The 14,865-nt window shown below is 39.1% G+C and overlaps 1 protein-coding gene across 1 annotated transcript in view; it reads left to right on the plus strand.

Annotated features, from left to right (window-relative positions):
* grm2a (glutamate receptor, metabotropic 2a) overlaps positions 1 to 14,865 on the plus strand; it is a 43,598-nt gene that overhangs the window by 12,799 nt on the left and 15,934 nt on the right. Inside the window, exon 2 of the mRNA XM_084733682.1 lies at positions 2,429 to 3,154. Coding sequence (XP_084589808.1) covers positions 2,627 to 3,154 — 528 coding nt within the window. The 5' untranslated portion in view covers positions 2,429 to 2,626. The remainder of the gene's footprint in view (positions 1 to 2,428; positions 3,155 to 14,865) is intronic.

The raw sequence follows: 14,865 nt of genomic DNA on the forward strand, positions 1-14,865 counted from the left end.
TACAGTTAATTACTGCTTGTCAGCCTACTTGACTTGTTGAGACAGTGGATACGAGACAGATCATTCTAGCTCAATAATTTACTCCGATAAACTTCTCCCACACTCCACAGTCGGCTTAATTAAGCCTCTGGGATTTGTGGGGACTGACACCAGGACTGAACAATAACCCTGTGACTCCTCTGTTGAAAATCCATACATGAACTGCATGAGCTTTAACTCCTTACATGGAAGTGTCACATTAAATCGGGACATGGCTTGGCATAGTATGGATGCCAGATTTATGGCAAATTTGAGTAATCGGAAAAAGCAAATTTTATTTATTATACTGATCTGTAATTTGACTGTTTCAGGGAAATGACTTTTATATGACAGGTTTATGTGGTCTTAAAGGAATAGTTTGGATTATTTGACGTGGGGCAATATGAGGTACTTATCGCGTTATCAGTGTGTTACCCAGAGTAGATGCAGATCAGCACGCCTCAGTTTAGAGAAGCAGAGAGGAGTACCGGCATGCATACATGTACTGCTGAGGACAGGGTCAGCAACAAAAGGTATTTTATTCATTTTAAAAAAGGCCCACTTAAAAAAAATAAAAACAAGTTTAAGTGTATGCTTTATTCAGAATATTCAGTTTTACTTGCTGTCATACAGCCGTTTCCAAAAAAGGCAAATATCGCTCTTTCTAAACCAACCAGATTGCATCAGCAAAACTAATTTTACCCTGCAGAACACAGGAGTTGCTGGTCTACCACTGCCTCAATCTGTTATTTTTTTGTATTGTGTGACTTCAGTGAATCTGAACTATGCTATAATACTGAAGTCGCACAATAACATGAACAAACTAACAGATCGAGGCAGTGGTAGACCAACAACTCCTATGTTCAGAAAGGTAAAATGACTGATTTTGCCAGTGGAGTCTAACTCTTTTGGAGAGAGTTATATTTGTTTTACTGCAATTTCTCATCAGAAAAGGCTATCTGATGGCAAGATAAAGCAGCAAAAATATTCTAAACATAATGTGCACTCTTGATAGTTTGGATGGACCTTGTTTTAAGTGGCTAAAATAGCTTTTGTAGCTGACCTTGTCCACAGGAGTACACTGTGTAGCTTTTGTACTGGTGCCCCTCGCGGCTTCTTCAAACTGTGGGCGTGTTGATCAGCATCTGCTGTAGGTTATACACTGACTAGTACCTCATACAATCCTGCATCAAATAGTCGGTAACAGTAGCATGTATGTTGTGCTATTCTTCTTGCTCTGAGGAATCAGTTTTGTAGTGAACCTTAACCTCTGACCTGGCAGATCAATTATTTGTTATTACTAGTTTAAATGAACACAAACAGTAAATGCTTTAATAATTCAAAGACAGAGCTACACTCTGCATTGTTTTTTCCAACAGCACTAAAAGAACAAATGTACTGTTTGTCTCAGCATGAGTCACATTTGTTTGACTGTTTTTTTTTTTTAGTTTGGAATGAGAAATGTTCACATTATTTTGGATTTGCATCTCGCTTTGTATGTAAAATAAATAATGTAGCACATTACAGATAGTAGGACAAATGAATAAGTTTCTGTGGCTCCAAATAAAATCAAACTAATTCCATCAGTTGGCAACAAAGTGAATTTGTATGCTCGAAATAGACTTCAATACTTTATCTCCTTTTATTTACATGTGGATTTTGCTTCTGTTGTGCATAAATTGTGTTGCTTTTTGTAAGAGCGTGCGAGTAGCTGATGTGATTTGACAAAATGTTCCTTGAGGACATGTTTTTTTTTTTTTTTTATCTCTGTAGACTTTTGGTGTGCAGGAGCATGTGCACATGTGGTCATAAAAGAGGTGTGCGATCCTCTGCCTCAGAAGGGAAGTACCTTGAGGTCAGACAGACAATAAAATAGGAGGAGAGGAGAAAAGGACTTTCAAAATAAAACACGCGCTCAGTGAAGCCTCTCACAATGACGGTTTGACTGTGTGCTGCTCGAAAACACGAGAAAACCATTTAGAGGATGTTCGTGTTATCCTCAGTGAACTCTACTGTACACTTATGGTGACCTTCTTCATCTTCAAGCTTCTGCCAACACTTTATATGCTGACTATTTCTATGACGTACAGTACTATATACAGTATCTTCAATATTCCTTCTACATAACAGAAACATTTCAAATAGTAATTGTCTTTTTGTTTTATGTGAACCAAATAAAAGAACTGTCTTATCAAAGTAGAGCATAATGAACTGTCTTTTCTTTCTGTTCTGTATAACAAATCCATCGTCAATAAGCATCAAAAGATACAAATATTTACGCGTTTGTGCAGATGTCAAATATTTCCATGGGACGAGCCAATCCCTGGCAGACACAATGTGTGTGAGACAAAGGGATCATTGTACTCTAGCTCAAAGGCTGTGACTGAATTTCTCTCTGTTTGATCTGCAGGCTGTAATCTACAAAAAACCCTGAAGAAGAGAAGGACGAAGAGGATGGCACTGATGCTGTAAATGGCCTCTGTCAGAATAAAAACACTGCTGCTTTGAGATCTGGTGCTCCTGCGCCTCCCTGTTCTTTTCTTCAAAGCTTGACCAGCCGCTGACCAGAAACCACAGGCAGGACGGTGACCTTGTTTTGCCCAGGGATATGTCATTGGGGAAATCCCCCGTGTTGGGGGTGCGCCCTGTGCCCCGACCCCTCTGGCTGTCCCACCTCAGCCTGCTGTGCCTGTGTGTATCTCTTTTTGCCCAGGCTCCCCAGGGTCTGCCTGTGGTAGGGTATAACACTGACTCCAAGAGGGAGATCACGCTGGACGGAGATTTGATGATTGGCGGCTTGTTCCCTGTGCACCAGAAGGGTGAGGGTGCAGAGGACTGTGGGAAGATCAATGCTCAGAGAGGGATCCAGAGACTGGAGGCCATGCTGCTGGCACTAGATGAAATCAACAAGGACGAGCGCATCCTGCCTGGGATCAGACTGGGAGCTCATATACTGGACACTTGCTCAAAGGACACCTATGCTCTGGAGCAGTCTCTGGAGTTTGTCCGAGCCTCCCTCACCAAAGTGGATGACAGTGAGTACACGTGCCCTGATGGCTCCTACGCCATCCACGACGATGTCCCTCTGGCTATCTCCGGGGTCATAGGAGGCTCCTACAGTGATGTCTCCATTCAGGTAGGAACTAATGAAAACACACCAACTGAGTGAGTGGGGCTGTCTACCATTGTTTCAGTTCAATTCAGGGGCCTGCAATTGATATGAGACAATATCTTCTGCCCATTTAACACACGATGGTCAGGATAGATGAGTTCAACAGCCATCTTGACAGTCACAAATATGAGCAGTCAGTAATAGGTTTGAATGGCAAAAGTCAGTGACAGGAGTGAGGAGACTTCTCTGCAGTGAAACAGGACTGTCTATGTAAAACAGAAAATCAGCTCTCACTCTCTCATTCTCTGCCCAAGGTTGTAACCTGTACCTGTAACTGTTATCTTGCTTTACGAATGACAGACTAGGAGCTAATTGGCCTACAATACAGTGATAGAACTGTGTCTAAAACTCTCTATTTATTGTCAGGAATCCTTATTAATAAGGATAAGGATAAGTAATCTTTTATCCAGCAACAATACACTATCCACCTGATCACATTTCGGTATCATAAATCAGGGTGAGGAGAAAAAAACACACAGTCACACAGCGGCAAACTTGTTTCTGTGAAGAAATTCATCTCAGGTACATCTTAGTTAAAAACTGAAACAGACAGGCTGAAAGATGACAAACATCAGTGTATTGCTTACTGAGTGTTTAGGTGCACAGGAATTTCAAAATAAGGTCTATCTTAAACTTGATGATATGGATAGATGTTTTCGCTTTGCAGCCATCCTATTGGTTTATTGACCACTGAATTGATGCATCAATCAAGACCGCTCGATTGCTACACCCCTGTCTACAGGGCTGTCTATTGGCAATAATCTGGTGATACAATATGTATCATTATCATGAGGTTACGATTCAATATATTTTGATATACTGTGATTCTGATACATTGCTAACTTATAATCTAATTGTATTTATCATAGTATAAAGAACACAACACCATGTGCATAAAATCCAAGTTTAAAAAGTGATCCACTGCCACAAATCTTTATATATATATGTCAGGAAATCAAGCTATAATATAATGATATCCAGGGATTCTGCAGATTTCAACAAGTTAAATTTAAGACTTAAAGACTTTTTAAAGACCATTGTGAATATAATTTAAGGCCTATTTAGCATCCATACTGGCAAAAACATACAAGCACAGGTTGCATTAGTGTATAATTGTTTCAGTATTGGTTTTGTTTGGTAGTTTTTAGAGTGATCAAGACAATTTTTTCCACAAAAACACATTTAAAAGGGAGACTGAGTAATGGAAATGTTTGTGGAAATGTTTTATGTGCAGATGTACAATAAGATAAATAATAAAATAAATAAATAAATAAAAGGCTGATATTGCCCTATCCAACTATATCTGTCTATATCAGTATCACTGTGTATTAGACAATGAATATCTGACTTGGCAGTTTATATCATTTCATTTGATTTTTTTTTTTTTTTTTTTTTTTTTATGAACTTTACCAGAAAATCTAAATGAACATTTGAAGAGGTAAAACTAGTTTTTGTTTTGGTCGTAATAGTGATGTCAGTAAGATTTGGTTCATCCATTCAACCATACATCTTTACTCACCACGTCTTAGCATTTCTTACCTTCAGGTGTGCAGAAACTACATCTTATATGAAGTTATTTAAAAAATACAAGTATATCATATTCATTTTAATTCACATCATGTGTCCCTAATCTTCACATATTTTAAGGATTCAGACAGTCCGATTTTTAGACTTTCCCCACAGACACCAAATTGTCCGTGGGGTATTTTTCTTTTAGACCCCTACTGTCTATATTGTATCTGCAAGAGAATAATTAACTTTCAATTTGCTGCTGGAAGACCATCTTTATCTTATGTCATGAAATGAGTTGGTCAAAAGCTACATTAATTTCATCAGACAGTGCAATTACATAATGTGTATTTAACGATCAGCAGCTACTGTGGGCAGGAAAGAGACAGAGAAAGGAGGGAGTACAAGCAAGCATGAGAGTGTGATGAATGATCGTATAACTGTCCATTTAGACTTAAGTACCATGTGCAATTACCCCTTGTGAGATGTTAACACAGGGACTTAATGAGTATCGGTTCCGCAAGGAGGATCTGTTTACCTGTATGCCCATATGCTTGGCTGATCTAATTTAGAGGATCTCTTTCTCTTTCCCGGTAATTCACACTTCAGCTGCTGCCCTGTCAGAGACAGACATGCTACAGATGTTGCGCTCGGGACGGGCTGACAGGATGACTAGTGACGGCATGATTACTCTCAGCAGCGGTGGCTCCTTTCGGCTCACTCAAGCTGATGCGATGAAAGCTCTGCTAATTGGGTCTCCAAATCTTCAGCCATAACATGGCTGCCACATCAGTGTAATTTCCAGTCATTGTGAAAAGAGCTGTGTCACGTGGAACTGAGATTTGTAAATATCCACAAATAAACATGCCTTAAAGCATTAACTTAAACTCATCATCCGGGCTCAGTCAGCCAGAGAACCATGTCTTCTGTCTTGGCTGAGGAGTACGGTTCACCTCACTCGAGACCCGCAGCCTTGTGTTCCAGATATCTGCCTGTCTGAAGAAAGGAACACAGTTCTGCCCATCCAGAAATAATAATTGGTTTCAGATCATTGATAAACCATAGATACTGTAGGAACCCCTGTCTGTGGCTGTGTGCCGTTATAGCAGCTTTCCCCACCAGACACTTCAGGGCAATTGGCTGGTGGTGGCATCCTTCCATGCTTTTTAGTCATGATTTGTAGACAACAGTGTCCAGCAATAGACATGTCAGTGCTCATATGCCAACAATAAATTAATCACAGTGAATGGCTGCTTCAGTGTCAGGGTTTCTCAAGTGGGCATATGAAATCCCTGTCTCATATTATATCCATAGTAAAGGAGCACTATGTAAGACCGTAGCATTCAAAAATCAATCCAAATAGAGAGTTAGAGCCGTTGATGTTATGCTAAATAGATTGAATTCCTATTTAATTCCTCCTTCCCAGACTCAAAGCTCAGGCTGGTTTCCTACAGGCTACAAGGACACGTAACAGGAGTGCAAGATGAGTGCAACATTGTTCTTTAACAACGGCAATGAGTTTTACACTGTAAGTTGATCAGCTGGTCATAACTGTCAGTTGTCTGTCAATGTAAACCTAAGCCTGGTATCCTCAAAAAAAAATAAAAAAAATAAAAAAAATAAATAATAAGCCCACTGCTCCGAAAATACACATTCGAGAGTTGGAGTGCTCCCTGCCAGATCCCATTAACATATTGCTCAGCTTAACTGTTAACATGTGCTCCTTCTAAAATATTACTATTAATTTCTTAAGATTCATAAGCACTTACTCATTCGGCAAACATTCTGCATTAATCTTAATTCTAGATGTTCTATTAAAACTCTAAATGTGAAACAGGCAAACAGGTGTTCCTGACTGGAATGGAAATTTCAAAGGAGAATGTGCTGGCTGTAGTGTTGTTGTTGGAGAAGCCAATTTGTCATATTTCATTAATCTCTGATATTACACCATGGTTTATGATTTAGTATAGTAAATTAGGGCTAGGATGATACACTTACTACCTGATTTGATACTATCACCAATATTTATCTCTAGACTATGGGAAAGGTTAAATCATACACTTGTTTTATACTGTATATAGAAGGAATAAATAAAATACTTTTAAAGTAAACTTTAGCTGTTCCTGCTCATTAAACTAGTGTATAAGAATAATAAATAATAAGTTGTTAGGCAAAAACGAATAAGGCTCCTGAAACTGCACATATTTAGCACAAAGAGTTGTTAAATTAACATTCCTTCACATATGACATTGAACTGTCAACTGTGAATATTGGGTTTGAGTTTTGATCCTCTGAGGTTGCTGTAGCTCTGTGGTGTGGGTGTTGAAGCCAGAAGAACAGAGCTCAGCAGTGAGATTGTGAAACGATGTTCCTGTAGAAGCCAGAAGTCTATTAAATGTCAATGTTATTTTAAGTAAAAAACATTTTATTTGTGATATCATGTAGCAGTACTACAATACCCACCACTAGCGGAATAGTGCTAATAATGTTGGTATGACACAATGAATATAATTTATATACACAAACTACAACATATTACAACACTGTTATTAACAATATAAACTTCAGAAACATGACAAAAGTTAAATTTAAGAAGTGGTATCATTTACAGCGGTTTATGGGATGAGTAGTTCCTCCACTCTTAAAATAATTATGTACACACTCTTGTACCTTTGCCTTTTCTCCATTGGCTTGGTTCAAGGCTGAGAACTCTTTTATCAAATGTCACAAGTGAATGAATGGGAAATTCACTTCTGGGACCGGAGCTAATAAAAAGATGGGCAGTCGATGTTGAGGTCTATAGATTGAGCTAACAATGTGAAAAGAGCAGCTATTAATTAATTCCACATGCTTCACTTTCAATGTGAAGCATGTGGAATCACTTTCAATGTGAAGCATGTGAAGTAAGATGAATCACTAGTTTAAAATAATATTACTATGATCGAGTAATTTCTGTCAGCGTGTCAATTGGAATTCCTGTATGTGTTAGCCAGAAACAGGATTTGGGAAATGTAAAAAAAAATGGATCATGATACTCAAGAGAATCTTGTTTTTTCTCCCATCTCTTCAGTAAATATATTTTATATTTCACCTTCAATCTAGAAGAGCAAATGCTGTTATTAAATGTATGTTTGGTTTAATATTCCCCGATCATACTGGAACTCGGTTTTCTGTAGTTCCAAAACAAATGTTTTGGTCTCCCTGCTGACAAAACACAACGCCAAACAAGCAGTACAGTACAATGATGCATTATACAGATAGAGGGCTCCTGGGACATGATGCAAGAGGAGGATTCAGAACACCTATATTGGGATTCCTAGTGAAAAGGACAGTTTGGAAATAAAGGATTTGATAAACGAGCTGTAATTTTAGTGAAACCCTGCATCTGGGGTTCCTCAGGGAGTGCCCTTGTCTTGTGGTAATTTATGGATGTACTATTACAAGCCAGAGGTCTGAGGTCTGCCCTAGCTTCTCACTGAATCTTCCTCATCAGTAGGAGTGCACCACAGGACATAGTTCCCTTTCTCACCATAAATAACCCTCCACACTGTAATGCAGTTCAGTTACAAGGTGTGCTAACTCGAAATATTTCTGTGAGCAACCACACTCAAAGTCTATGAAATGGCAAATCTGCTCATGCTTTATTTTTTAAATCACTTGCTAGCTCTGGAAAACCTATTGTGATGAAATAATGCTGTCCTCTAGAAAAGATACACTGACTTTCCTTTGTAAAGTATTTAGTTTTCCTGATGTTTTAAAGATTTGCTGTGTGAGAGGTGTCCTTTGAAAACAAGCTGAGGTGTATCTGTTTACATGCTTTTACACAGAGATATGCGTTTGGGCCATGTGAGTGTGTGGCATTTCTGTGCTGCCACTGCTTGTTGCTCTTTCAGATACCATCTCTACATAATGCTTCAGTCCTTTGTAGCTGCCTAGTTTGTGCATAATCTGTAGCCAGTCAGACCTCAGAGTGAACCGCTCTGGCTGTGTGAAAGGGTGTTACGCTTGTCCTTCTGTCTGAACGCCAGGCAGTTAAGTCAGACGCGTGCATTTCACCCCGAAGGCAAGACACTTACAGGACAACTGGCAATATTGGTCCAAAGACCCTTATCGCCATGGCGACATGGTGGAACATGGTGAACCGACAGGTGGTGAGAACGCTGAGTGCTGTCTAAATCTGTCACAATGAAGGAGCGTGTTGCTGTGCTGCTGGTGTTGCGGTGTGACAATCGCAGATATGGGGGCGGCTCTGGCTGCAGGCCGAGCCATGCTGGCGTTACATGGGCACAGATTGAGTAAAAGTGTGGAGGCGAAGTTCTATGACGTTCTCACAGGCTAGGTCCTGTCTTCCCCATCTGTGGTTGCTGCCGGGCTGTCTGGTGGCTTGGCAAAGGTGTGCATGTTGCACAGAGGATGTAGAGGGATCGAATGAGAGATCATGTTTCACAGAAACACTGAGACAGTGACAGGCAGATATGATCACGGGGAAGAGATGGAGTGAGTCACATGGCATCATATGGCATGGAAGCATTTGAGAATCAAAAGCCTGTATCTTAAACAGTCACCGGGAAGTCTGTGATGCCATCTGGACAGTTTGAATGAATCCACTTGTGGAAATATTTATGTGATTCAAGTGAACGTCTTCCCTGTGGTCTGTCTAAACAGCAGGTTATCATTGCAACTAGTAATGACCTTGTGATGACATGTTTAGAATATTCAGCATCATCATTCATGTGTGAAGAGCTGCAGCACTGACAACATACATGTTTACTACAGTATAAGATATTAGGTCTGGGCAATATGGCCAATAAATAATATATTGATATTTTAAGGTTATTCCACGATATATGATATATATTTCAGGATCGTGATCCTAGAGCTAGGATGAGTTACATGCAGAGAATGAATTTGACTGTGTAATTGTACTCTCATCACAATAAAGCTTGCCTTTATCTTTACTTTACCTCTATACACATTTTCTATAAAATAGCACACCATTATGGCTGGGCTATATGGACACATTCAATATATATCACAATATTTTTGACCTCAACTTAACTATACTGCGACAATATTGTACTGTCTGTTGTTGCTCTCACAAAATATTAACACAACGAGAGTTTGATAAATGATCATCAGTAATGTGAATATAAGAATCAGGGGAAAATCAGCTGCAATGATTAGTAGATTAATTGACTCATCGATTAGTTTTCAACTATCAAATTAATCTCCTCTATTTTGATAATTGATACATAATTTTGAGTCTGTTTTTTAAGGATAAAATGATCAAAGTCTCTGATTTCAGTTTCTCCAATCTGAATATTCTCTGGATTCTTTAGTCGTGTAACTGAATATCTTTGGGCTATCAACCAAACAAGACATTTGAGGACATCATCTTGAGGTTTGGTAAACGGTATCTAACATTTTTCACAATTTTATGGACCACAAAATTCGTCGACTAATAGCGATAATGACTGACAGATTAATTGATAATGAAAATAATTGTTTGTTTGTCTGGAAAGTTCAGAAAATCTGTAATGCAGCCGAAAAAACACTAGGAAAAGACAACACTTACACCATACCATGTTATAACAATATCCCAAATCTAAAACAATCTAATATCACGTCATGATATCGATATAATATCACTATACTACTCAGCCCTACAAGATATTTTGTAGTATTATTGCATTCTGAAAGCACAAATGTTTTAATCATAAAAAATCTCCAAAACACTATCAGTCTGCATCCTGTATATGAGTCTTTCTGGATATAGCTGCTTTATAGAGGGAACATTAGCGTTACTACTCCTTAGTGTCCTAAAGGCGTGGGTTAATCAGAGATGTATTATATTCTACAATTACAGTCCAGGAACATCTAGCCTCGGGGCTGGCTTCTGATTAATACATGGAAGGGACTCCACTTTTGTTATCCCGACAGCAGCCTGCCTGTGCTGCTAAATATGACTCACTGGTAAGAGAGCATCCCCCAGGAAAACATCATAATCACCAGGGCGCATTAGAAGAACAACACCTCTGGAATGTCAAACACTCAAAGTCTCAGTAAAGATTTATTCTCAGGCATGAAACACAGATAGAGGAAATTTCTGGAACCAATCTGCAAACAATGAAAAATGACCTGCTCTGATCTTTCACAGCAGAGCACAATAATCACAGCCTGGGAGCGGAAACTTGGATTGTTCCGGGGTCTTATTGTGAAATGGTACCTTTGTGAATTAATTGGAATATTTTAGCACACAGTCTGAGATGTGGTCATTTTTACTGATTAATAAGACCGGAGAAGACGAGGTAGAATTTAAAGATATAGATCCTGATATGAAGACACTGCTTGACATTTGCAGACTCAATCGTGTGAGCGGAATAATAAATTAAATTTATGAGAAGAATCTCCTCTTTTTTTTTTTTTTACCATCCACAAACAGCCCTATTTATAGACTTGTCTTCATCTGCAGGTAGACGGTGCCAATCTCTGGAGCATTCATGAGTCATACAAAGGATTTAAACAAGGATACACACATGACAGAATTCATGCCAGAGAGAACAATAATGATGAAACGTATCAGTAAAGCCATGCAGTGAAAATGCATTATTCATGGGCAAAAGTAAAGAACGTGCTTCCAAAATCGTGAATAATTTACATGTGATTGGATTATTCAGTGGCTTGGCAGAACACACTATTTGTGCAGTCGAAATACATATATTGTCCACCACACAAACTCAATAATTGTTAAAAATCAGCTGCAAGCTAATTTGGCTAGTCATGTGTGTGGATTTTTTTTAGCTAAACTTAACTTTCCTGTCAGATCGCACAGAGCATCTCTGTGATGTTTGACAGAACAGAAGCGATTATGAAGAGATGATAATGCACCGAGTCACAGAGGAAAGAAATGAGATGAATGGTGGCGAGTACACGTCAAAAGCTGAGTTACTGACATTGTGAATGAATGGAAGCGCGGGCACATCTTAACATGTGGTGGAGTCTGAATGGCTGCCTGACTCTGGGGGCTTTGAAAGACTTGTGCAGCATAAAGCAGATTATTATCCAGCAGGATGAAGGGGCAGGACCTGATCAAAAAAACATCCTTGCTCTAGGTATCTAACAGTTCATATTTCTGTTCTGTTAAAGCTGTTGCCAAGCAACTAAATCATCAGAAATAAACTGGTAATGATCAAGTGCATACTCTAAACTAACTATACTCTCCGTGTGCACAGTTTGTGCATGCATGTCCACTCAGCTTGTGTGTGTGTTTGCACGTGTGTTTCAGAGCGCTGCAGTGGGCTGTATATGTGTGATACTGAGTGGAGCTAAGGACTGCTGCTCTGGGAATACAGTGTTATTGCTGTAGAAGCACACTGAGACAGTCTACTGGGACAAGCAGATGGGCTTTTCATGTAGAAAAAATCATGACATCTCTACAAAGTAGGCCTGATATTTCCTGGGCCAGGACACTCTCTCAGTCTCTTATTTCTGTGTCCCTGTGTATCTCTAGCTCTGTTATTTGACTATCGCCCCAACTGTGTCCCTCCTCACATCGCTTCTTTCTTTATTTCTTCCTTTTTAATCTCTCTCATCCATTCAACAGTATGTTCAGCAGACACAAATCAAAATTAGCACAGTATGTGCTTGCCAATAAATTCCACACAAGAAACCACAAACTAAAACATTATGTTGGTAATTTTCTTGAGATATGCACATTTGTGGACTTTTATCAAGTTTTTATCATGTATAAATAGCTCTTATGCTGTGTTACACAACTGTATTTTGACATTTCACATGGTTAGTCTGAATTATTCTAGCTCATGGTGTTTGCCGGGGCCTTAGGGGTATCTCTATGGAAACAGTATACGACAGCTGAAAAGAACAATCCTGTTACTCTGTGTCTCTGTGTCAAATGCAGCTACCAGGTCCTGTACGCTCTCGTTGCTTGGGAGGAAACCACTTTCACAGTAATCTGCTCAGTAACACACCCTGCAGCGCAAAGCCACACTGGGCCACTTCTTAATTTTCCTAATTAAATAAGGCGCTGTCTGATGCACGATGATCCCTATAGCTGAAAGAGTGGGACTCTAAGACATACTGTCTGGCTAAAACCTCAGGCTACTTATAGTTTAGTCTTATGAAAGAATCAAAAGTCAGATCTACTTTACATGCAAGCAACAATTCCTGCAGGGTGGAATGAGGTTTTGGGAGTCTGTCAGTGTTCAGAATCACCTTGTGTGTAAACTCTCCTCCTGTCCTTCCCTCTACCTAAATGAAAATGAGAGGCTAACCTTTTGGTTTTCTTTTTTACTACTGTAAACTTAAAAACACAAAAAATATTACATATATTCAAAGATGCTCCAATCTGCACTGTGTAAGTGACTTCAATCCTTATCTTATTTAATTATTACAGATTGCAATGGGATGATTAAACTATGGCATACATGTCATATGAGTGCCTTTTGTAGCTACTGATATTGTCAGCATTGACTTGACAACAGTGAAATACCTAAATTTAGTAAAAAGAAGAAGCATCTAAAAAGTACTGGAAATTAGTTTTGATCCAAATTCAAAGTATTGTTATTCAAGTTCTTGTACACTCTGTTTATGGGCTAATGGGTTTGAACTGGGCATGGTTACGTTCGATATTTATTACAAAAATATGCAATCAATCATGTAAACTAAATATAAAAAGGCATCAGTTTTCCCACCCAAACAATTCCAAACAGCCATGCAGTAACTTGATCAAATGAATCAATATCAAGGCAGCAGTAGGCCAGAAACTTGCGTGTTTTCTGAGGTAAAATTACTGGGCCTCATGCAAGAACTTTTGTATGAACAGATTTGTTCTTAAGTTATTTAAGAGAACTTGTGGCATGCACCAATTTTCTCGTATTTTGAATTTTCTCAGTTACGAACACAATTTCCAAGCAGTCCAGTCCAGTCGTAGAGTCATGTGCAGTCAGTCTGCTGGAATCCAAACCAAAATGACTGCATATAGTTTCAATACATTTTGAGTTTGGAAAATAAATTACACTTCATAATTATGTCGACATTATCCTGTTTGACAATATTGGAAACACTTTCTCATAGGCTCCCTAGAATGTGCAGCTGTAGGCAGGAAGACACAACCCCCTCCAAGCACAACTTGCTGAACAACAATGTCTGCAGGAAATAAACTTGCTATAGAAGCCCTTAATGCATTACACATCTCTTTGGCTCTGGCTCAGCTTTTCTGGTGTCATGCGACTTATACCTCAAGCTCTTCTTGTGTGCTCTTCTTGTCCTGCAGTATCTTAAGCTCCAGGACTTTTGTGCTCCTTTGAACCCGTCACAGTTGCAATTCTTGTGTGAGTATCCTTGTGCAATTGCAGCTAGCTAGGAGGACGGTGGGGAGACAAAGCACATACAGTATATGATCATAAGAAACATCCAACAAACAAACAAGCAAAAAGAATATGGTCACTTTCCAGATATCCATAATGCTCTGCCTCCTGATATCTACCACAGGCCTCTACACTCACAATGTGTCAGTCACAGGCTTTGGCAGGTGGAATAATCTTGGCTTTTCATGTAAGCCTTGTGAACATCTATATAATGATTTCCAATAAGTCCATTGTATTGATGACATGTCTGGCAATGTGCTTTATAACCTCCATAAGCCACATGTAAGTGGATTACTAAACTGGCATAGAGCTCCCTTTAATACCCTGCAGAGAAATTACTCATTCACTACCACGAGCATCGCCAAATCTCTGCAGAATAGATGTGTACTGTACCTGTGTAGAGGAAATGATCACATTAACACAACTGCAGGCACCCAAGACATTTATATTATAGCTTAAGTATTACCTCTGTGTAGAGGCAAATGTTCCACAAATAATATTTCTGGCTTTTTTAATGTTTGACCAACTCACTAGATTGAGTATTAAATTAAATGTAAGGCAGATGAAGGTTTAAACTGACTGCTGTCCGTCTTCTGCTTTGACTATTTAATGCAAAGTTGTACCTTAACCTACAAGTTGTACACCAGTATGTGTTTTGTGCGTTCTTTGTCTTAAAAGACTTAATGCTCAGAGATGGTTAAGACCCTCAGCTTAAGGATCACATGCAGTCTTACTGGCCTGGATTCAAATTTCACCAAAACCTCCTGCATCTTACCTGTA

Source organism: Lutjanus erythropterus, chromosome 2 (assembly GCF_056507025.1).
Source record: "Lutjanus erythropterus isolate fLutEry1 chromosome 2, fLutEry1.hap2, whole genome shotgun sequence".
Lineage (NCBI taxonomy): Eukaryota > Metazoa > Chordata > Actinopteri > Lutjaniformes > Lutjanidae > Lutjanus > Lutjanus erythropterus.